The sequence below is a fragment of the Neomonachus schauinslandi genome, chromosome 7 (assembly GCF_002201575.2).
Source record: "Neomonachus schauinslandi chromosome 7, ASM220157v2, whole genome shotgun sequence".
NCBI classification, from domain to species: Eukaryota; Metazoa; Chordata; class Mammalia; order Carnivora; family Phocidae; genus Neomonachus; species Neomonachus schauinslandi.
The window spans coordinates 21,614,198-21,638,713 of record NC_058409.1 but is presented as its reverse complement, the minus strand read 5'-3'; the positions used below and the strand labels follow the sequence as shown (position 1 = coordinate 21,638,713).

General features: G+C 36.2%; 2 protein-coding genes across 2 annotated transcripts in view; both read right to left on the bottom strand.

Annotated features, from left to right (window-relative positions):
* The window catches only part of ADAMTS19 (ADAM metallopeptidase with thrombospondin type 1 motif 19), a 257,812-nt gene that overhangs the window by 55,710 nt on the left and 177,586 nt on the right, over window positions 1–24,516 (bottom strand). Inside the window, 2 exon segments of the mRNA XM_021701899.1 lie at window positions 16,242–16,322; window positions 23,367–23,487. Coding sequence (XP_021557574.1) covers window positions 16,242–16,322; window positions 23,367–23,487 — 202 coding nt within the window.
* Window positions 94–576, bottom strand: LOC110591009 (40S ribosomal protein S24-like). The gene has a single exon (XM_044916779.1). It carries the CDS (start codon window positions 574–576, stop codon window positions 184–186), a length of 393 nt encoding a protein of 130 aa, XP_044772714.1. The 3' UTR covers window positions 94–183.

Genomic DNA, 24,516 nt, shown 5'->3' with positions numbered 1-24,516 from the left:
TGCCTAAAGTCAATCAGAGAAAGACATGTATCATATGACCTCACTGATATGAGGAATTCTTTTTTTTGTTTGTTTGTTTTTTCACGTTAACATTCTTAGTTTATTGATCCTCTCATGAAAAATCTGCACAACCAGATAAAGCCACTGCAGCATCTTTACTCCTTCTGTTGTCCAATCTCCAGCTCACTTTTTGCCAGCACCAACATTGGCTTTTGCAGTCCCCCTGACTTTCTTCATTCTGTTCTTGCATTCCTTTCGCTGTTTTCTTGATGTATTTTTCTTCTCATACAGGCCATGTCTTGCAAGTCTGTGTTTGGGTTCATTTTTCTTAGCATAATCCAAGGAATCATATATCATGCCAAAGCCAGTTGTCTTGCCACCACCAAAATGGGTTCTGAATCCAAACACAAATATGACATCTGGTGTGGTCTTGTACATTTTGGCTAGTTTTTCCCGAATTTCTGAATTAGGTACTGTTGCCTTTCCGGGGTGAAGAACATCAATGACCATCTGTTTCTGCTGAAGTAGTCTGTTAGTCATGAACTTCCTGATCCGGATAATTACTGTGTCGTTCATGATGGCGGCCTGATATGAGGAATTCTTAATCTCAGGAAACAACCTGAGGGTTGCTGGAGTGATGGCGGGTGGGAAGGATGGGGTGGCTGGGTGATAGACACTGGGGAGGGTATGTGCTATGGTGAGTGCTGTGAAGTGTGCAAGACTGTTGAATCACAGACCTGTACCTCTGAAACAAATAATGCAATATATGTTAAGAGGAAAAAAAAAAAGAAGAAGATAGCAGGAGGGGAAGAATGAAGGGGAGGAAATTGGAGGGCGAGATGAACCATGAGAGACAATGGACTCTGAAAAACAAGCTGAGGGTTCTAGAGGGGTGGGGGGTGGGGGGATGGGTTAGCCTGGTGATGGGTATTAAAGGGGGCACGTACTGAATGGAGCACTGGGTGTTATACGCAAACAATGAATCATGGAACACTACATCAAAAACTAATGATGTAATGTATGGTGATTAACATAACATAATAAAAAAAAAGTGATTTTGCCTAAAAGGTAAAATACTTTCTTGAATTTCTCAAAATCTATTAAATATTTTAAGAAACCTTTTTGGCCTAGATTTGTAACTGTGACCACTATAATTCCATATTTTTTCTGTATTTCAACATACACTCAGGACATAATTATAAAGAAATAATTCCTGAAAATCTCTAATAAAAATGCCTTAAAAAACCCTCTGGGGTGGGGCACCTGGGTGGCTCAGTCGTTAAGCGTCTGCCTTCAGCTCAGGTCATGATCCCAGGGTCCTGGGATCGAGCCCCACATCAGGCTCCCTACTCTGCAGGAAGCCTACTTCTCACTCTCCCACTCCCCCTGCTTGTGTTCCCTCTCTCGCTGTCTCTCTCTCTCTGTCAAATAAAATCTTTAAAAAAAAAAAAATCCTCTGGGGCTATAGTATAATGTTTAGACTCAATTGATATTTCTGGAATTCAGCATTTCCCCCAAAATGGCACACACACACGTACCTGAAAACTCACATAATTTATAAGCTTAATAGCATATGAAGAATCAGTATGCTGAATAAGCAATTTTTCTTGTTCTATGTTTTTGTTTTTAATTCATTAACTCAAAAAATGTGTTTTTAGAAAACCCGTTTCTGGCCATACCTTAGTAAGTGGAATTGTACTATCTCTCGTACTTTCGGCAATGAGAAAACTGAACAGTGTATGAAACGACTGTTTTCAGACACTGGACAACAGCAAGAGAGAACTGAGGTCCCTAAGAGAAGGAGAACAAATGTGATCTCTAAAACTGCTTGACTTTCTGTCTGAAGATATTTCTCAGAACAAACCATAGGGAGGGGGGAACTCAAGCAGAGCACAGATAAGGGGGGCTTCAGTGAGAAGACAATGCAGAGAATGGAGTTCAAATCGCCTGAGGCATCTGGAATCTATTTTATGGAGTATTGGAGCTGCACAGACAAGCTCTAAAAATCTGCAAAGGTGTTCCTTTGAGCCTGTGTCTACATACCAAGCTGCAAATAAGTGTGGTGAGATTTCTCAAGGCTGGGAAAAGAGCAACTACATCGAGCCTAGAAACGATACAATTCCTGGAGCTCATGTAGGGTTGGCAGACATATGAGTTCTATTCAATTAGAGTGGATAGATCCTACTGAATATACAACAGAGACTTGAGTGGAACACCTAAAAAAATTTTGCACATTAGAAATAAGGTTGGCCTAGTCTTAGAATAAAGGCTACTCTGGATCCACTCTAACAAAGCCTTCACAAAACCTTCAAGAACTTAAGCTGATCTGCAATTCAATTAAGTGGACAGCAAAATGAAGCTCAACAATCAATAAAAAGAATAGCCATTTGGCACTCTCACATTAACAGTGTCCAGCATCCAACCAAAAAATTACTAGATATGTGAAGAAGTTCAGAAAACGTGACCCATAATCAGGGAAAAAAATCTGTCAATAAAATTAGACCCAGAAATAATAGAGATGATGAAACCAGCAGACCAAGACTTTACAAAAGCTTATATATATATGTTCAGTATGCACAAGAATTTAAAGAAAAACCTATAATATTAAAGAGAAAAGTGGAAACTATAATAACCAAATCAAATTCCTCAGAAGAGAAATATAAAATATCTGAAACAATAAATTCACTAAATGGGCTTAAGGGCAGATTAGACATGGCACAATAACCCAGTGAACTTTACGAGAAGCTGACAGGTTAGAACTAAGTGGAATGCAGAGAGAAAAATAAAGGCTGAAGAAATAAACAAGAGTGGGGTGCCTTGGTTGCTTAGTCACTTAAGCGTCTGCCTTCAGCTCAGGTCATGATCCCAGGGTCCTGGAATTGAGCCCTCACCAGGCTCCCTGCTCAGTGGGGAGCCTGCTTCTCCCTCCGCCTGCTTGTACTCTCTCTCACTCTCTCTCTGCAAATAAATAAATAAAACCTTTTAAAAAAATGAACAGAGCATCAGTGACCCATGGGAAAAACCTGGTAGACTCATACAGGTGTAACTGGAATCCCAGAGAACAGGGGGTAGGCAAAAAAATTATTTGAATACATAATGCTCCAAATTTTTCCAAAGTTGAAAACCATAAACTTACTGTACTAATCAATACAATGGAACCCAAGCAAGAAAAGCACAAGGAAAGCTCACCAAGGTACATCATAATCAAACTGCTGGAATCCAAGGATAGGGAGAATAATATTAAATCCTAAAAACGTACTTTATATATAAAGGGAAAAAAGATTACAAATTTTCTGGATATACCATCAAAACTAATAGAGGCCAGAAGACAATGAACCATTACCTTTAAAGTGAAGGAAACAAAACAAAATAAAGCAAAACCAAACAAAATATAGAATTCTATATCTAGTGAAAATATCCTTCAGATAAGGAGGAAAAATAAATACACTGTCAGTAAACACAATCTGGGAATTTTGCTGCCAGCAGATCTGCTCTGCAAGAAATGTTAAAGGATGTTGTTCAGGCTGAAAGAACATGGTTCCAGGTGGAAACGGTGGTCTATGTGAAGGCATGAAGAATGTTGGTACAAATACATAAGTATTTCTTTTTCATTAATAAGTTCTTTACAGGATGATTGACTTTAAGGCAAAAATGATTAAAATCTATTTTGGTGACTGAGGCATATATGAAAATAAAGTGACTATATGAAATGTAGAAATAAAACGCATAATAGCACAAAGGAAGGGAAACAGGCAAAGGGAAATACACTTTTAAGGAACTTACATTACATGCAAAGTGGTATCATATAATTTGAAAGGAGACTGTAATAAGTTAAAAATGTATACTCTAAATCCTAAAGCCACCATTAAAGATATAAAACAAGAGCTATATACAGCAAATAAGCAAGCAAGAAATTAAGTGGAATGCGAAAAACAAAAACAAAAACAAAAACCCTCAGTCCAACAGAAGACGCAGACATAGGGAAAAAGGAATAAAAAGGATTGGAAAACAGAAAATAATTCAATGTATCCATAATTATATTATGTTTAAATGCATTAAGGGTATTGGTTAAAAGAGAGAGACTGTCAGGCCAGAGGGGGAAAAAAGGCTCTACTATATTCAATTTAGAAGAATGCACTTTAAAAATAAAACATAGGTAGATTAAACCTAAAAGGATGGGAAAAATTAAGCATGAGACACTAATCATAAAAAGGATGTATTGGCTATATCAGTATCAGATAGCATGGACTTCAGGGCAAGGAATACTTGGAGAGATAAAAAGAGAATTTTTAAAAATGCCATTTAAATTTAAATTACTTTAAATGTAAAATTCTAAATGACATTTAAAACTTACTAAGTAAACCATACAATCCTAAATGTGTAAGAGAGCATTAAAATGCATGAAGCAAAGCTGACATAATTGAAAGGAGACATGGACAAATCCACAATTTCAGTTGGAGTGTAGTTCTCTTTCCCTAATTTATAAAACAAGAAGGAAATCAATAGGAATACAGAAAATGTAAACCAAATGGAGCTAAGCAATATTTAGAGAAGAGTCAGCAACTACAGAATATAGCTTTTTAAAGTATAAATGTAATATTAACCAACATGAGCCATGGGCCATGAAACAAGTCTCAACTGAAATCACACTCAGTGAATCCTCTAACCACATAGATTGAAACTAGAAATCAATAACAAAGTATCTATTTTAAAAATCTACAAGTATTTGGAAATTAAACAATACATTTATAAATAACCCAGGGGTCAAAGTAGAAAATTACAATGGTAATCTGAAAATATTTTAAACTAAAATTACAATACCCATGAATTGTGATACACAGCTAAAGCAGTTTTTAGAAGGATAAATTGTCATATTAGCAAAGACGAAAGGACTAAAATCAATTTTCTGAGTTTCCACCTGAAAATGGTATAAAAATGAGCAATTCAAACCTAAAGTAAGTAGGAAGAAAAATAAAGAGCAGAAGTCAAATTAAATAGAAAGTAGAATAACAACAAAGGCGATCAATGACATCAAAAGTTGGTTATTTCAAAAGATTGAAAACTGATAAAAGTCTAGTTTGAGTAAGTAAAAAAAGAAAGATACAAATTAACAATGTGGGAAATGAGTGAAGGAATATTGCTATAATGTTATAGACATTGTAGTATAATAGGAAAATGTGATAAACCACTTTAAGACAATAAATTTGATAAAGTAAGGGAAACGGCTTAATTCTTTGAAGACACCAATTACCAAATCTGACCAAAGAAGAAATCACCTGGACAGTCATATACATACACACACATGAGTGTGTACACACTCATTCACAGACACACACTAAAGAAATTAAGTTGGGATTTAAAAACCTTCCAACAAAGAAAATACCAACATTCAAACACTGAAGAAAATTTACTGCCAGTTTTAACAAAATATATTATAAAATAGAAGAGGAGGGGCTCAGAGTTCTTTAAATGTACTAAAAATAACTTTTAAGATGGATAATAAATATAAATACCTTTATTTTATTGTTTCCTTGATAAGTAATACATTAATTAAGAATATTTATTGGTATCTATTAGATATTCAGGAAAATTATATTTTTATATATTTTAGAGAAAAGTTTTTTTAAAAAGATAAGTTTTTTTGCAAATATTTTTCTGACACTGTGACTTGCCTTTTTATTTTCTTAGTGGTGCCCTTTAATGAGCAATAGTTTCACTTTTGATGAAATCAAACACATTCATTTTTGGGTGAAGGGGTTGGTATTTTTGCACATCTGTTGTAAAGAAATCTTTGTCAGCCACAATGTCTTGAAGGTTTTCTCTTATTTTTTTTTAAAGATTTTATTTGTTTAGAGAGAGTGAGAGAGAGTGCATGAGCGAGAGCATGTGAGTGGTGGGGGGGGGGCAGACAGAGTGAGAGGGAGAGAGAATCTCAAACAGACTCCTGACCAAGCCTGGAGCCCCACGTGGGAGCTGGATCCCAAAATCTGAGATCATGACCTGAGCCGAAACCAAGAGTTCCACATGCTCAACCAACTGGGCCACCCAGGTGCCCCTCTCTTATGTTTTTTTGCTAGAAGTTTTAGAGTTTTAGCTTTTTTGTGTAGATCTCCATTCCATTTTGAGTTAATTTTTGTGTATGATACAAGGTAGGAGTTAAAGTTCAGTTTTTGCCCCTCACATAAGTACCCAATTATTCCAGCATTACTTGTTTAAATAATTTTATCTTAATCTGTGTTGCCCAAACACGTTGGTTGGAAGTCAGTTCACGCCCATATTTAATGTATAATTTCACTATGACGGTAATTTGTTAATTTGTTAAATTTTGTCAATTTTTGCTTAAAAGCTTTCAAGCTAAATTCCTGGGTTCATACAATTTTAAAATTATAATGTCTTTATGATGAATTAAATTATTTTTTAATTATTCTGTGACTTCTTTTTATCTCAAACAATGCATTTTCCTTTAAAGTGAGTTCTGACTTGGGTGCCTGGGTGACTCAGTCGGTTAAGCATCTGCCTTCAGCTCAGGTCATAATCTCAGGGTCCTAGGATCGAGTCCTGCATGAGGCTTCTTGCTCGGTAAGGAGTCTGCTTCTCCTTCTGCCCCTCCACCAGCTCACGCAGGTGTGCATTTTCTCTCTCAAAAATGAATAAAGAAAATCTTTAAAAAAAAGTGAGTTCTGACTTATATTACTATGGCTCTATCAGAATTCTTTTGGTTTGTATTTTTTCTAGTATGGTTTTGCATTCTTTGATTTTCAGTTTTTGTGACTCTTACATGAATATCATATACCTGAATGATTTTTAAAATCCAGTCTGATAATTTTTGTCTTTTAACTAGAGATTTTAGTTTTTAAATGCTTAAGATTGCTGGTATGTTTTGTTTTATTTATACCATCTTATTTTATGCTCTCTTTTTTTCCTTTTTGCTGTATATTTCTGTTGTTTTTCTCCTAGTCTTGTAGTTTATTGAGTTTTTAAAATTTAATTTTAAAAATTGTATTTGGTTATTTAAATATGGTTTTAGTCAATTTTGTTTATTCTTATTTTTAAATCCCTTTTTCATATTTTAAAACAATTATACTATTTTTTTATTTTCTGTATATGATCCAAATACATATCTGACTCTGCTCTCCCTTATTTTTGCTGTGTCTGTTCCCTGTTGTGTTTCCTGAACTTTTTTTTTACTACAAAATTATATTTGTTGAACCTTATACAATTCCTTTGAGGCCTGGTTTGAAGGTGCATCACTTCAAAAAGGATTTGCATTTGCATATGCCAGCCACCTTGGTAACTTTATTAAAATAAATGTCTTGGAGTTTTGGACTTCCTAGTTGGGTAAATTAGTGCTACGAATCCATTGAGCATTTGCTTTGGGTTTGGAGTCCTCAGGGAAGTTCATTTTCTACTTCCACCCAGTACCAAAGTTAATACAGACACATTTCCTTTCGTTCTCCTTTTATGGTGCAAATGCATTTCTATGTCTCCTTCACACTGACCTTGTGGACCTTTGGGGTCCTGCTTTATGTCAGTGTCTCCTGTTCCAGCCTCCACTTTATAAAGCCTAAGGCTTTGTTTTCTGTCCACGGTCTGCCTTGGTGTTCAAAATCTAAACTAGTCACCAGGTTTAAGCACAAGTGAGGTTTCAGTCAGCCTAATACTCTGGTTTCCTGTTCTCACTTTGTTTTTGGCCTGTGAGGGTTCCTTAATTTCTTCTCAGTTTAGAGGTAACTTTAAAATGTGTTTTTTTTCTTCCTTTTATAATTTGCTCAACACTTTACATTGTTCTTAGCAAAAAGTTTTTCCATAGTGGTTTGCATGCAAAACTGCAGCAAGGTAAGTGGACCCATATGACCTTTATTTCTTTAGACTTTTACAAGTCCTAAGCTATAATGATTTTGTAAAGATGTATAGTCCATCTGAACTCCTGTACATTTTAGACTTTCTCATTAATTTTTAACAAAACAATTAAGCCATGATATTCAGAAACACAGATTATAATTACGTATGGGAATACAACTCAGAGAGTAATGAAAAAGAATAATTGTATTGGGAGGGAAGTAACTGTCTCCTTTGAGGTAATATATAGTTTTATGTATAGTTTGCCAGGAAATAATCCATTTTCCTAATGCTATTTCAAAAAAAAGATTTTCAATAACTTCCTTCCAATGCCCGAAAAGGCCTTTAGGAAATGTGTTTTATGATATGTATTCTCTATAATAGGTTTGAAATCTATGATTTGAGGCTTAAAATCTAGGATTTTAATACTGTATCATTTTTTTTTTTACCAAATTTGACCCCCATCCATGTGTGCTATCTCAGTAAATGCCATTATTATTTGCCTAGTTGTTTAATCCAGAAACCTAAAAGTCATCCTTGAATCTTCATCTTCTATCAACACATCCATTTGCAAAAGTTTCATGAGCTCAACTTCTTCAGTCTCTAGAAGCCACTGGGTTCTTCCCATTCCCATTCTTCGATAGGATTATGCAAGTGGTCACTTTGTCTGCATTCTTGCACCCTTCCTCTAAATTCATCAGGATAATTGTGATTTCCTCAGTTAAGCATAAAACTTAGTGGGTTCTTGAATAAACATGGTAACATATTATATTTTCAACCCCAATCTCTAGAGTAGTATTCAGGATGTTCAGGAGCACTCATGCTGTTTCCTTATGAAGTAAAAGACCCTAATAACTTATGCCTAATTCTAAGTACAAAGAAAACTGACAATAATGAGGCCAGATATTAACACAGACATGTGATTCCATTTTAAATTAAATGTTCTTTTCATAAGAAAAAGTAGTTGGAGATTTATGTTTAGAGATATGCATCAGGAAAAGAAGATGGGATCTGGCTGACCTGGAGGCAGTGATGAGAGAAGAAAACTGTCTTTTCATGATCTGTATTCCCCTGAGTTAGCTCTATACACTTGATCTCATTAATTAAGAAAGGGGGGGGGAAGAAGGGAGTTTGGGGGGAAGTTCAAGGCCAATGTGCTCATATATGACATGTACCTTAAAATAACAAGTGTAATGTGAGAGGCAATGAATAAAAAAGTAAAAAGAGATACTAGGAACAAGATACTATGGCCACACTGCTTGGTCTGAAATCCAAGATAACAGTTTTTTAGGTTTATGATCTTGGGAAAGAAACTTAAAACTCTCTTGTCCTTTAGTCTCTGATTTTAAAAAAAATTAGTGGTGCCTACTTCATAGAGATGTGAGGATTTATTTAACAGATATATTTAATGAAGTGGCCCATACTAATTACTATACAAGTATGAACCATCTTTTCTTAATTAAAATTCACTCATAAAAAGTCTTCATTACTTTCTGTGTGCCAGAGTCTGCTTGAGTTATTGCAAGTGAAGCTCCATGCAACATGATCCCTGCCTTCAGAATTAACCATGGAGATACACAATATAAAAGGACACATGTGAACAGATAAGAAAACTCAGATGGTGATGGTGGTAAATGCTCTAAAGGAGATAAAGCTGGACAGGGCAGCAGGGACTGACTTGGTGATGGGTCACAGTGGTTATGGAGAGAACTACTTCATAGAAATTAGTAACTGTGGTGGGATAAATAATGGCCCCCGAGAAGATAGCCATGTCCTAAGAGATAGATTACATTACAAAGTACCTTCTCTGACTATCAAGGGATGAAGTTAGATTAGAGATCAATCACAGGGAAAACTGGAAAAATCAGAAATGTGGAAATGAAATAACACACTCAAAAAGCCAACGGATTAAAGAAGAAATTACAAGGAAGTTAGAAAATATCTTGAGACAAATGGATATGAAAACCCAACACAGCAAAATGTAGAGGACACAGCAAAAGCGGTATGATGGGGGAAATTTAGAGCAACAAACACATGAAAAGAGAAGAAAGATCTTGGGAAGCCTGGGTGGCTCATTAAGTGTCTGACTCTTCTTTATGGCTCGGGTCATGATCTCAGGGTCATGAGATGGAGCCCTGAGTCAGGCTCCATGCAGAGCATGGAGCTTGCTTAAGATTCTCTCTCTCTCCCTCTCCCTCTGCCCCTACCTCCTCCCCACATGTGTGCACCCAATCTCTCTCTCAAAAAAAAAAGAAAAAAAAAAAGAACAAACATCTCAAATTAACATCCTAACTTTACAACTTAAGGAACTAGAAAAAGAATAAACTAAACCCAAAGCTACCAGAAGGAAGAAAATAATAAAGATTAGAGCAGAGATAAATGAAATAGAGAATAGAAAAATAATAGAGAAAATCAATAAAACCAGAAGTTGGTTTTTTGAAAAGGTCACCAAAAACAATGTAACTTTAGCTGTATTGACTAAGAAAGCAAAAAAAAAAAAAAAAAAAGAGACAACTAAAAAGTCAGAAATGAAAGTGGGGACATTACAGCCGATGCTGCAGAAATAAAAAGGATTATAAGAAAGTTAGTATAAATAATCCTCATACCAGTCAGGATGGCTAGGATCAAACAGACAAGAAATAACAAGCTTTGGCGAGGATGCAGAGAAAAAGGAACCCTCATGCACTGTTGGTGGGAGAGTAAACTGGTGCAGCCACTCTGGAAAACAGTATGGAGGCTCCTCAGAAAATTAAAGATAGAAATGCCATATGATCCAGTAATTCTACCTTTGGGTATTTACCCAAAGAAAATGAAAACACTAATTCTAAAAGATATCTGCACCTCTATGTTTATTGCAACATTATCTACAATAGCCAAGATATGGAAGTAAGCTAAGTGTCCATCAATAGATAAATGGATAAATAAGAGATGGTGTGTGTGTGTGTGTATGTTATGTATATATGTATATATATATAACAGAATATTACTCACCCATAAAAAACGAGCTCTTGTCATTTTTGACAACACAGAGGGACCTAGAGGGTATTAGGCTCAGTGAAATAAGTCAGACAAAGAAAGACAATGTGACTTCACTCATATGTGGAGTCACAAACAAGCAAACAAAAACAGAAACAGAAACAGACTAAAAGATACAGAAAACAAACTGGTAGCTGTAGATGGTGGAAGGATGGATGAAATAGGTAAAGGGGATTAAGAAGTACGAACTTCCAGTTATAAAATAAAGTTATGGGGATTAAAAGTAGAGCATGGGGAATATAGTCAAGCATACTAAAATAATTGTATGGTGACAGACGACAGCTACATTTGTCATGGTGAGCGTTGTGCAATGTATAAAACTGTTGAATCACTATACTGTGCACCTGAAACTAATATAACATTGTATGTCAACTATACTTCAACAAAAATTTTAAAAATTTGTATGCTAACAAATTGGATAACCTAAATGAAATGTACCGATTCCTAGAAACACAAAACTTACAAAGACTGAATCACAAAGAAATAGAAATCCTAGAAATACCTATAATTAGTAAGGACACCGAGTCAGTGATCAAAAATATCCCCCAAAAGAAAAGTGCTGGATGTTATGGCTTCATTGGCAAATTCTACGAAACATGGAAAGAAGAACTAACATCAATCCTCATATTTTCCAAAGAAGTGAATTGGAGGGAAGACTTCCTAACTCACAGTATGAGGCCTAACTCATTCTTCGCTACCAAAGCCAGACAAAAACACAGAGACACAAAAACAAAATTACAGACCGTTTCTCTTATGAACACTGATGCAAAAATTCTCAACAATATACCAGCAAACTGAATTCACAAGTATAAAAGGCATTCAAATCAGAGAGGAAGAAATACAATTATTTCTGATCACAGATGATACGATCTTCTATGTAGAAAACCCTAAAGATTCTACACACACATACAAAAGAGCCTGTTTTAAAAGTAGCAGGATACAAAGTCAACACACAGAAAAGCAGCTGCATTTCTATACATTAACAATGAACAATCTGAAAAGCAAATTAAGAAAGCAATCTATGTACAATAGTATCAAGAATAATTAACTCAACTGGTGGGGGGGGTGGTAAAAGACTTATACCATAAAAACCAGAACACATTGCTGAAAGAAATTAAAGAAGACATAAATAAATGGAAACACATCCCAGGTTCATGGATTGGAAGACTTAAAACTGTTAAGATGTCAATATTATCAAAGTGATCTACAAATTCAATGCAATCCTTACCAAAATTCCAATGGCCTTTTTTACAGAAATAATAAAACCTATCCTAAAATCCATATGGAATCTCAAGTAACCCTGAATAGCCAAAACACACTGGAAAAAGAGGAACAAAGCTGGAGACTCATACTTCCTGATCCGAAAACTTACTAGAAAGCTAGTGTAATCAAAACAGTATGCTGCTGACATAAAAACAGACATATAGACAAATGGAAGAGAATAGAGACCCCAGAAATAAGCCTTTGCATATGGAACCAAATGATTTTCTACAAGGGTGCGAAATCATTCAACAGAGAAAGGGCAGTCCTTCTACCAGTGGTACTGAGAAAACAGAGTATCCACATGCAGAAAAATGAAGTTGTACACTTGACTAACATTATCTACAAAAATTAACTCAAAATGGATCAAAGATCTAAATGTAAGACCTAAAACCATAAAAGCCTTAGAAGCAAACATAAGGCAAAACTTTACAATATTGAATTTGGCAGTGACTCCTTGGATATGGCATGAAACGCACAGGTGATAAAAGAAAAACAGACAAACTTCATGAAAATTAAAAACTTTTGTGTATCAAAAGACACCATTAACAGAATGGGAGAAAATATTTGTAAATCATATATCTCATAAGGGGTTAATATCCAGAACATACAGCAACCTCCTAAAACTCATCATCATCATCAACAGCAACAATGAATCAAACAAACAACCTATTTCAAAAATGGACAAAGGACTTGAATAGACATTTCTTCAAAGAAGATATGCAAATGGCCAAGAAGTACATGAAAAGGTTTTCAACATCACTAATCATTAGGGAAGTGCAAATCAAAACCACATGAAAAATCACCTCACACCCATTAGGATGGCTACTACCTGAATAAAGGCAAAACAAAAGTTGGTAAGAAGTGGGGCGCTGGGTGGTTCAGTCGGTTAAGCATCTGCCTTTGGCTCAGGTCATGATCCCAGGGTCCTGGGATTGAGTCCCGAGTGGGGCTCCCTGCTCAGCAGGGAGTCTGCTTCTCCTTCTCCCTCTGCCCCTCCCCCCTGCTAGTGTTTGCTCTCTCTCGCTCTCTCTCTCTTGCTTTCTATCTCTCTCAAATAAATAAAATCTTTTTAAAAAAAGAGTTAGTAAGAAAATACAGAAACTGGAACACTTGCACGCTGTTGGTGGGAAGGGAAAATAGTACAGAATTGTGGAAAAGGGTGTGGCAGTTCCTAAAAAAATTAGAAATAGAATTACCATAATATACAGCAATTCCACTTCTGGGAATATACTCAAAGAATGAAAAGCCGGATCTTGAAGAGATATTTGTACACCCACATTATTATTCACAACATTATTCATAATAGCTAACATGTGGAAGCAGCCCAAGTATCCATGGATGAACCAACGGATGAGCAAAATGTGGTATATGCATATCATGAAATACTATTTGGCCTTAAAAAGGAAGGAAATTTTGACACATGCAACAGCATGATTAAATCTTGAGGAGATTATCCTAAGTGATGTAAGATAGTCACAAAAGAATAGTTACTATTCTTATGAAAGAACAAAAGAAGAGATACCGCATATAGAGAATATGATTCCACATATGCAAAGTGGTCAAATTCATGAAGATAGAAAGCATAATGGTGGTTACCAGGGAATGGGAGGAGAGGGGAATGGAGAGTTACTGTTAAGGGGGACAGAGTTTCAGTTTTGCAAGATGAGAACAGTTCTGGAGATGGATGGTGGTAGTGGTTGCAAAACAAAGCGATGCACTCAGAGCCACTGAAATATACACTTACCATGGTTAAGATGGTAAATTTTATGCTGCAGGTATTTCACCCCAGTTAAAAAAACAAGTGTTATTAAGGAAAAAAAATATCAATTTCTGAATCCCTGGAACCTATGAATGCTAACTTATATGGCAAATAAATAAATAACTTTGCATATATGAGTAAGGATCTTGACATGGGGAGATTATTCTGGATAGTCCAAGTGGGTCTGAAATAAAATCACATGTATCCTTAGAAGAGGTAGGAAGAGAGAACTTTGAAGACAGAAAAAGAGGAGACGTCAAGGACACTAGGGAGGCAGGCAGGGGAATGATGCGGTCACAAGCCAAAGAATGCTGGCAGCCACCAGAAGCTGGAGGAGGCAAGGAGTGAATGCTCCCCTAGGGTCTCCAGAGAGAGCACAGCTTTGCAGATGCCTTGATTTTTGGTCCAGTGAAAGTACTATGGCCTCCAGAACTGTGAGAGAATACATTAAACCACCAGATGGGTGGTACTTGATAGAGAACTCCTAAGATACTCATACAGTGACAGACTATAGCAGGGTACGCTGAAGGAGGAAGAAGTACCAGCATGGGGTGAGAATACAATTTTTGACTTAGACTTCTTATTTCTCAGGTACACGAGATATCTGATAATTTACATCCAATAAACATGTCAAGCAACGGAGCTAGATGGGATTCCCTAGGGAGACAGGACAGCAAGGAAGGGGGCAGGGCCCAGGCTTGAGACCTACAGTATGGGAACATATGGAAAATATGTAGAGGAGGACAATCCATCGAAAGAGACCGGTAAGGGGCATCCAATGAAGTAGGGAGCCTCAAGTCTTCAAAGTCAAAAGAAGAAAGTATTGAATGAATGGTGGCCATTGGATGTGTTAATATGGAGGGCATTTGCTGACTTTATAGTAACTCCCTTTGCCAGAGGGGAGACAGAAACAAGACTGGATTGGTCGAAGAGCCTAGGAATAAGGAATTAGAGCATGGAGATGTCCCATTTGTAAAACTGGCTGGTTCTTCTAGTCACATTTGTTAAGTTACTAAAAATCATAGTACAATGTCGAGTTTTACAGAATATGAGAACATTCCATTTGAGACATCCATATTCCTTTCCAGCTTGGAAAAAAGAAAACATATTCCCAAGTGTAAGAGCCAATTGTTGGCTATTGAACGAATGTCCTGAAATTGTCTCGGTTTTGTACAGTGTCTCCAAAAAACAGGTATTAGTTTTAATCCCAATTTGGATATCTGGGATGATTCACTTGCACTTAAAATGAATTTAAAAACCTAGCAGGTAAAAGTAGATGAAATTGGTAATTAATAATAACAAAACTAATGAGTGTGTCACATGACAAAGGATTTCTTTTTACTGTCCCCTTTCCTCATATTTTCCTACCCCTAGAAAGCAAACCCTAATGAGAAAAATAACTCAGTCCAAGAGTAGACTATTTTTAATATTGCAAAGTAGAAACAATCATGTAATATTGGGTTATTTTCCACGTACAAAGTGTTTCCCTTGGGATATTATTTCTTTTGAGAAAGAATAATGAGAACATTATTTCTGTTAAGAAAAAAAAAGACATGCAGGCTTTCTTTAAAGACAATATAAATACAATGTTTAAATTCTGGGAGAAACTTCACTGTTTTTCAGACCTAATCACATTAGATCCCTTTATCCGGGCATGCCATAACTATAGATGATCATTTCACATGACTTAACTGGTTTGTAATTTTGATATATAAACAATATGTATTTTGGCAACTATTTTCTTTCATATATTTAAAATCACTAACTGGCCTAATTAAAATGGCTGATACAATTCTTTCCAGATGCAATATTTAAAAATTTAAAATACTCTCTTCATAGGTGAAAATACCTGAAGTGAAGCAAGAGATAGCATCTTTTCCCATGAAAAGATTAAGTCTGTTCAGTGTATCAGAATCTTTTTTAAGAATCCCACAAGATTTTCTATTTCTAAAGTAATCATTCATATATATGCATTTGCACATGCAAGAAATATGTGTATATGTATGTGTATGTATATATGAAATAAATACATTCATGAAATATATATCTTTGCATATATATGAAATAAAACATACCTAAATCCTCCAACAAGTGTTTTTTTTTTTAAACATGGACTAACATGTGGAAGCAATTTATACTCTCCCCAAAACATAGACAATCAGATTGCTTTTGCTCTGGTAAGTCCCCGGGAGAGAAGAAAAGAAATTCCTACTTGATATGACAAAAGGTGCTTCCTGGGATATTCAAACATGTAACTAGAAACAGACTGATGTCCTCGTCATCAGAGAACTGTCAGGGCAGGGGGAGGGGAGCTCGTACTTGGATCGGCTCTGTGTCAGGTTACCTAAATAGCTATGTGCTGGCTTTTCCTCCACAACTTTGATTCTTCTTGCTCCAGCAGGTATCACCAGCACTTCTACATAACCTGTAAGAGTCAATAAAACATGAAATAAATCACGAGTTCTTTTAAGATCTCTTTTCTTAATTGACTTGCCCCCCTCCTTTTTTCCTTTTGGTTTTGGTTTTTGCTATGATATTTCAATACCTACACAAAGAAAAAAAGTTGTATATAAAAGCTGTCATAATTTCAAGTGGAGAAGTTTCTTGGAAAGATGTTGAGTCTATGGCACTATTAAGGGCAAACAGGTAATTGTATGTTATGTAAAGAAAAAAGCTCACTGATATCTCATGAAGTATGAGGGTGAAAAAAAAGCACAATGGTCCAGCCCATTCAGAAACACAGTAGATCTTGGAACAAAGCAAATAACTTCAGATTTTGTTCATGAAACTCCTTTAAGTTAGAATGTGTGGGGAAGACAAAATGTAGCTGGAGAAAATACAGATGGCGGGATCAGGTGCCTGGGTAGCTCAGTATAGGACAAGAGAGACCAAGCACTCCCTTAGGAAATTAACAAAGGATTTTGAAACTGGGGCTGGAGACAAGTAAGTGTCAGGCCACACCAAGCAATCTGGCATCACCCTGGAAGATGTCAAACAGCTAGAAGGAAGACACATTTAGATGTTTCTTAGGAAAGGTTTTTCAGCAGAGGTTAGGGATGTAATACTCAAAGTGAAATAAGATAAAGTGAGAAAGAAGAGAGTTGCAGAAGTCAAAATTAAGACTTCATTTAGTGCAGAATAATGATAAGGCAGACATCTACTTAGGCTGAATAGTTATGTTTTAAATTATAATACATATGATGCATAAAATAATGTTTAATATCCTTCTTAATATCTGGATAGTTACATATATCTGATCAAAGTCTAACTTCAAAGTTAGTTTTTAAAAGGCACAAAAACAAGGGCGCCTGGGTGGCTCAGTTGGTTAAGCGACTGCCTTCGGCTCAGGTCATGATCCTGGAGTCCCGGGATCGAGTCCCGCATCGGGCTCCCTGCTCGGCAGGGAGTCTGCTTCTCCCTCTCACCCTGCCCCCTCTCATGCTCTCTTTCTCTGTCTCATTCTCTCTCAAATAAATAAATAAAATAAAATCTTTAAAAAAAAAAAAAATAAAAAAATAAAAAAAAAAAAAAAAAAAAATAAAAGGCACAAAAACAAATCCCAGAATTGTCATGTGTTGATTAATTATTCGAATTCCTGAAATTGTTTAGAATTATTGGTATATACCCAAAGGTAGCGTACACCCCACCTGGTGGCAGTGGCTGGAATTCGAGGCATGTGCTTTTCGAATAATAATTTCCACTAGCGAATGCTGCTTATCCAATTTAACCATTTTTAGTAACACCAAACCATACAAGCACTATCACTTTGATACATGAACAAAATACACAGCAATGAAAATAGAAACAAATGCTTACTTGCCAATTTATACATAGAAGTACAGTAAGAAGATCTGGGCACTCAATGAGCTCATAATGAAATTGGAAAGACAAGGCAAAAATACCTTTTACAAATAGGAGTTTAAAAAAACTTCCAAAATTATGTAAAAGAGATCATATGCAAGATGATATGGTTAATTCCCTGCTTAAGAATATAAACCAATGTTTCAACTGTCCTCCTAACCTGGTCACATCATCACTCAAAAGATTCACTGCTATTTTTAACTCACAGAATGGGATTTTTTCTTGTTTTCCTTTTAAATTGTTATATGCAGTACTCATGTTTGAGAAACACTGGCATCAGCTGGAATCACTCTAATTCACAGAACATTTCAGAGAGTCAAGGAAAGCTTCATCAAGAAGTAAACAGATGAACTGTCCCTGAAGAATGGACAGGATTTAGATATGTATAGAAAAAGTATGAGTTTGCTGTATGAAAAGAGAAGTAAGAGAGTCAGTAATATTTTTAGTAACATATCAATAAAATAATTCTGTCAGAGAAGATGTTAGAATATGTCTCTGTGAAAGACATATGCATGCCCAAGACGCTGAATTGATCCACCTGAAGCTAGTGAACATTCTATAACAAGGAACTTGGTAGTTAGACACTGGTTTGGAGAAGCTTTATCTGACAACAGTATGCAGGATACTTAGTGATATAGTTGTGGATAACAGTGTCAGGAAGTTACTGTAAAATCCCAGGAATATGAGAGGCTAAGGAAGAAAATCCAGAGGGCCCTGTGAAGAAAAAAAAAAATCTGAACTTGACAACCAACAGAAAGTGGGGAAATAAACACTGAACACAATGTGTTCTTATTACTTCTGTGAGAATGCAGCCATAGTTTATAAGAACATGGAAGTCAAGTTTTGGTAGTAATCTGATAAGTTCGACTTTGCAATCTGTACTTAATAAAACCGTGTAACACACTAGTAAAAAATATCTGCTAAGAACTGTGGAACATCTGGAACTCCAGACAAAAGTCAGGCAAGTGGAGTACTTTTGTGAGGCAGTAATATCAGCCATGAAAATAATTAGAAAAAAATGGAGAGAAGAGAAGTGCAGGACTCAACCTAGGACAGCCATCGCTTTCACCAGACTGAAAATAAGAAAGAATCCGGAGAAGGAATAATCACAAGAAGATCTGGAGATCTGGCTGTTTTGGTGCAGTGGGATCCTATGGATTGGATTATCTCCAGGGGAGCCATTGGTCAGCTGTGTCCATAGCTGTACAAGAATCAAAGAGAAAGGTGACAAAGGAGAGCCCATCGGATGTCACAATCAAGAGGTGACTGTTGGGTGCCTGGGTGGCTCAGTTGGTTAAGTGACTGCCTTCGGCTCAGGTCATGATCCTGGAGTCCCGGGATCGAGTCCCACGTCGGGCTCCCTGCTCAGCAGGGAGTCTGCCTCTCTCTCTGACCCTCCCCCCTCTCATGCTCTCTCTATCTCCTTCTCTATCTCAAATAAATAAATAAAATCTTGGGGCGCCTGGGTGGCTCAGTCGTTAAGCGTCTGCCTTCGGCTCAGGTCATGATCCCAGGGTCCTGGGATCAAGCCCTGCATCGGGCTCCCTGCTCAGCGGGAGGCCTGCTTCTCCCTCTCCCTCTCCCCCCGCTTGTGTTCCCTCTCTCGCTGTATCTCTCTCTGTCAAATAAATAAATAAAGGGCACCTGGGTGGCTCAGTTGGTTAAGCGACTGCCTTCGGCTCAGGTCATGATCCTGGAGTCCCTGGATCGAGTCCTGCATCGGGCTCCCTGCTCGGCAGGGAGTCTGCTTCTCCCTCTGACCCTCTCGCCTCTCATGTGCTTGCTCTCTCTCATTCTCTCTCTCTCTCAAATAAATAAATAAAATCTTAAAATAAATAAATAAATAAATAAATAAATAAATAAAATCTTTAAAAAAATAAAATAAAATCTTAAAAAAAAAAAGAGGTGACTTAATCTCTGAGCAAAAGAATTCAGTAAAGTATTTGGAGAAGAGGTTAAATTTCAGGATGTTAAGAAAGAAGAGTAGAGAGAGAGAGAAGTAGAGGGAGTAACTGTCAATTCCTATTCGGGTTTAGCAGGAAACTCAGAGATTTGCTGTGCATTAGGACACCAGATATATCTAAGTTCATGGATATATCTGGAGCAATTCTCTGTTACTCAACTGGAATGGCTTAAAGGACAGATGAGTTTAGACTGAGTTTAAAGAAGGAAGGGAGGGAGAGAAATACTGAGCAAAGACATTCGAAGAGAGATAGCCAATGACTGTGGGGCCTAGATAGTTTTCAGTAATGAAGTCATTTAGCACAATTAAGAATGCACTGTTTTTCAAGTTTTTATTTAAATTCTAGTTAGTTAACATATATTTAAATCAATGAATACGAGAGTGGCTATTGCCGAATTTAGCAGTTGGAATAAAGTCTGTGATGTCCACGTTGTAAATTTGATCCTCATGTTGGATAGTTGGCTTTGTACACAGGAACATCTTATTTAATAACCAGAGATCCCATTCTGAAACAGACCTCTTAAGATGCCAACAGCAGTCATTACCTTCGTGGTAATGATAATGATAAATGTCACATTTTGAACAACTGCTATGTGCTAGACACTACTACAGGCAATTTACATAAATTATTCATTTAATCATAATGATAACATCCAAGGTAGATACTACATTTCTCATTTGATAGATGAGAAAATGAAGGTAGAGGGAAAAAACACCATTTTCAAGACTGTTTTGTCAGTAATTAGCTGACCAAAGCTTTGACCTCAGATCTGATTCCACTATGTGCTTCCAGCTAGGACCCACTGCACTACTGCATAAAATAGAATACATAACACTATTTCTCTCCTTCCGCTATGCCAAACATACAAACCAAAAGTCTCAGACCATGTGTTCCTTATACAGGATCAGTATCATCATCTCTTCTCCTAAGAATAACACATTTTATGCCCAGTTTCTTCCTAGTATATATTGGTAACTATCTAATTCCACAACCAGCCAAAAATACAATTTATCTTTAAAAATTCCTTTAAAAACTTATCCTGCAGCTAGGCAAGTTAAAATGAAAGACATGATAAATGCACTAAGAAAAAAAACCTCCTCAAGTTTATTTTCTAGCTCCAACAAAAATGATTTAGCAAACTCTAAATAGAGCACAGGGACTGAAAACACCCACATGTGTCTGCACATGTGTTACTCATACAATATATACAGCGTGCATGGCCAACTGGACCAAAGAAGCCTGCAATTCCTTCAAGAAATTCTAGGAAGTCCATAAACTATAAGGATAAAATTGTCTCCAGAGAAATGAACACAACATTCTTTAAGTCACAAATAGATGAAACCCATGATATAATTAAGGACTTACACAGATTTTTGTTTTTCAAACTTACTAAAAAATAATGTTTCGTTATTAATTATGTTAGTAAATATTAATGGATCATACACTATGCTGGTCATGGGGAATATGGTGTTAAACTAAAGTAGTCAGGAGATTTTTCCGCATGATCTTAAAGACTACAGGGGAAACAAAGACGAGTAAATGTAAACTTACTAATGTGATTAGAGCCTCACCAGATGGATACAAATATGGTGTCACTGAACAAGTTGTTAGTGATGGGAGGTGGAGGATGTTCAGTGTTCACTGAAGAAGTGCCATTTGAACTGAGATCTAAGTGACGTCTAGAAATGAACCGAGCAAAGCTAAGAGAAAGCTAACAGAACCGTATTTTTAAATTCAAGGTGCTGGAGGGGGCATGGTGAGTTTGAGCATCTGTAAGAAATCTGGAAAGGAAAGGGACGCTGGTGTGAGATGATCTTGGAGAGACAGGTAAGGACAACACCACGCAGGACCTTATGGTCCAAGCTAACAATTCTAGTCTCTTTCCTGAGAGTCATGTGAAACTAGCATAGAGTTGGAAGGAAAAAAAGCAACATTATTAGTCTCCAATATTCCCAGTATCTTAGGCATCTCAGACATTTTCCAAATAATAGCTTCCATTAACACGAATTACCAATAGCAAATGAACAAATGAACAAAAGTAGAAATAAAAGTGCAATAAAAACAAAGGAGGTTTGAAGTAGAAATCTGGGGGAAAATGTACCCACACAACTGCAGTCAGAATGAAAAGCATCACTCATTTTTAAACTGGTATTTCTGTTTTCTATGCTTAGTGGAAAAATAAAGTGTTACTACAACTAAATAAAGATGTCAGTGCTGAATGTGATCAGTAATCTTCAGTGAACTGTTTCCATGCATATTAAATAACCATGCAAGAATATTCTTCAAAAATTCTTGTATCTTTAAAAATCTCTTCGGTCTTTCAGACTTCATCTGAACTTCTATACTGTAAGCCCTTCTCCACTACAATCATCCTGGAAAGCTTCTTATAATTGTAATTCTTAGTTGAAAGTCTGAGAGGCTATTAGAGCAAAGTATGATTTTTCTAAATGAGTTCTGGCAGATTTTGACTTGTAGGACCTGTCACATTTTTCACAGCTTTGGAGGTTGAGATTTTGATCTGCAATTTACCCTGGGCCTCAGTTATTTTTAGGCTTCAAGATCTTCAAGCTCACTTATCTTTGATTCTGCTGGGGCTATCAAAAAGTTATATTCCACTTCAGAGGGCTTTCTAATTCTCTTTTTTGAAGGACTCTTTTATTCAGAATGAACTCAGTTTTCTTGATTATTCAGACACAAATGGATTGGTCTTTGTATTCAAACTAAAACATTCTTTAGTTTCAGATTTTTTGATATTTGAACAAGAAAAGAATTTAAGATAGGAAAAAACTGAGGTATGTAATAGAAGCATACTAATAATGATGAAAATATAATCATAAATACTAAAGAATGTTGAGAAGATGCCCCGGTAAGGTGCTAATGTAAATGTCTGCTTACTCCCAGTAAGCTGGAGGATAAGGTGTTTTCTACATATAAAGCAAACCTTTGGGTCATTATATTTCAATACAAACACTATCACGTTTCGTTGGGGATCACTTTAAAACTCACACTACATGGATCATTCATGGCCATTTCATTCTCACATCTCTGGGGTACCAGTATTTATAGATGAGGATACAAGAGAAGAGGGGCTGACTTCCTACTATTAATGTATCTGGACCGTGATCCCACATCTCCTGACTGTCCCTGCTACCACTTCCACTCTACCACACTGCTATGGACTCTCTATTTCTAAAATCTTATTCCTTTAAATTGAATAAAAACATTTAAAAAAAACAAACAAAATGGAAAGCTGAAAACCTGAAGACTAGTACTCTCACTATAGCTGCCCTAGGCTGTTACAAATCTTTCTTCTCTGTTAGACATCATGCTTTGCATTGGAGAATTAGGTCTGAAGAAACCTGATAACATTAGCCAATGCAAATTAGATTATTCCCTTTCTGCTCCACTTTATTAAATGAATAACAGATGACTTCATATTTACATTAATGGGACATGGGCTTGTTAGAATCTCTGGCTCATGTCACATGTATCATATGTCATCACGAAAAATCACTCAATCCCCATTACAAAAGTCTTCAATTAAGGAGTCAGAACTGTGATTTCTAAGTCAACTTTAATGTAATCTCTCTGTTCTCAAAGACTGTTTGGATTAGTAATCTTGAAAAAATAAAAAAAATAATTACCTGCTCCTCTAGTATGATTAAAATCCCCTTTAATAATTTTGCATGATTTTCCATTGCCGTTGCATATGCCGCAGTGATCTTCCCTGGCAAGGGACCCTAATAAACCATCGCAGCCAACTTTCTGTAACAAGAGATTGACAGTAGATCATAAAGTGAGTTTTTTTTTCCCTTTTGCTTTTGTAACCACTGATTTAGAACAAACCTAGTATCTCCAAACTAGACATATCTAATTGACAAACTAGTAGAATGTCATATTTTCTGGTGCAAACTAATAGAGCAAGCTCATGTCGAATGATGTCATCAATAAAGTGACCAAATAGCAGGACAGTGATGAGGGTATTTTTCCCATATTAAGAATTAAATGGTATCCTAAAGCAATTTGGAAAAACATCACTGAGACAAATGCAATTTATATAAACCCCAAAGGAAATCACATTTCTATTAAATATAATATTATTAATCTACTTCATCCTACTTAACATAGAACAGATACACTTCATTATATGGAAGGCTTCACTTCTTAAGGTGGTCGCAAAGCAAAGGCTAAATATTAAATATTAACTTTGTGAAAATCAAACATAAATGTTTATTTTCACTACAGTTCACGAATAAACTTCTATCCCCATCTGCTTTGGCATCCAGCACATGAATGTGAGTAAGGCTGCTCACAACCCATGGCCCCATGGCCACTGTAAGAAAATACGAACAGTGGGGAAATTCATTTTAATTTGCTTCCAAGGGAATTATGTTAATATGAATTTTCTCGGAAAAAAAAATCATTGACTCTTTTCTCGTGAATAATGTTGGTCTCCCATTGATATTCAGAAAATATGATTATAATTTGCAAAGTTGTGCATACTCAAAGGGCAGAATTTAATGTTAATATTGTCAGAACTAAATGGTACGCTTATTCCGTTACCCTTAATCAAGAAGGAGTTGCAAGAGAGACTGATTTATAATGTTACAATTATTTTAGAGGAATTTTTAACATCTTAAATAAAACACGAACAAAAACAGGGTCCTTTTCTGTGGTTAGTGTTGGTAGTGTTCGGGTGGGGGAAGAAAGCAGATTATAAAATGCAGCTGCATGATGAATATCCTGAGAAAGCCCAAATCACATTAAACCTGCATAATATAGCATCCTTTCCTT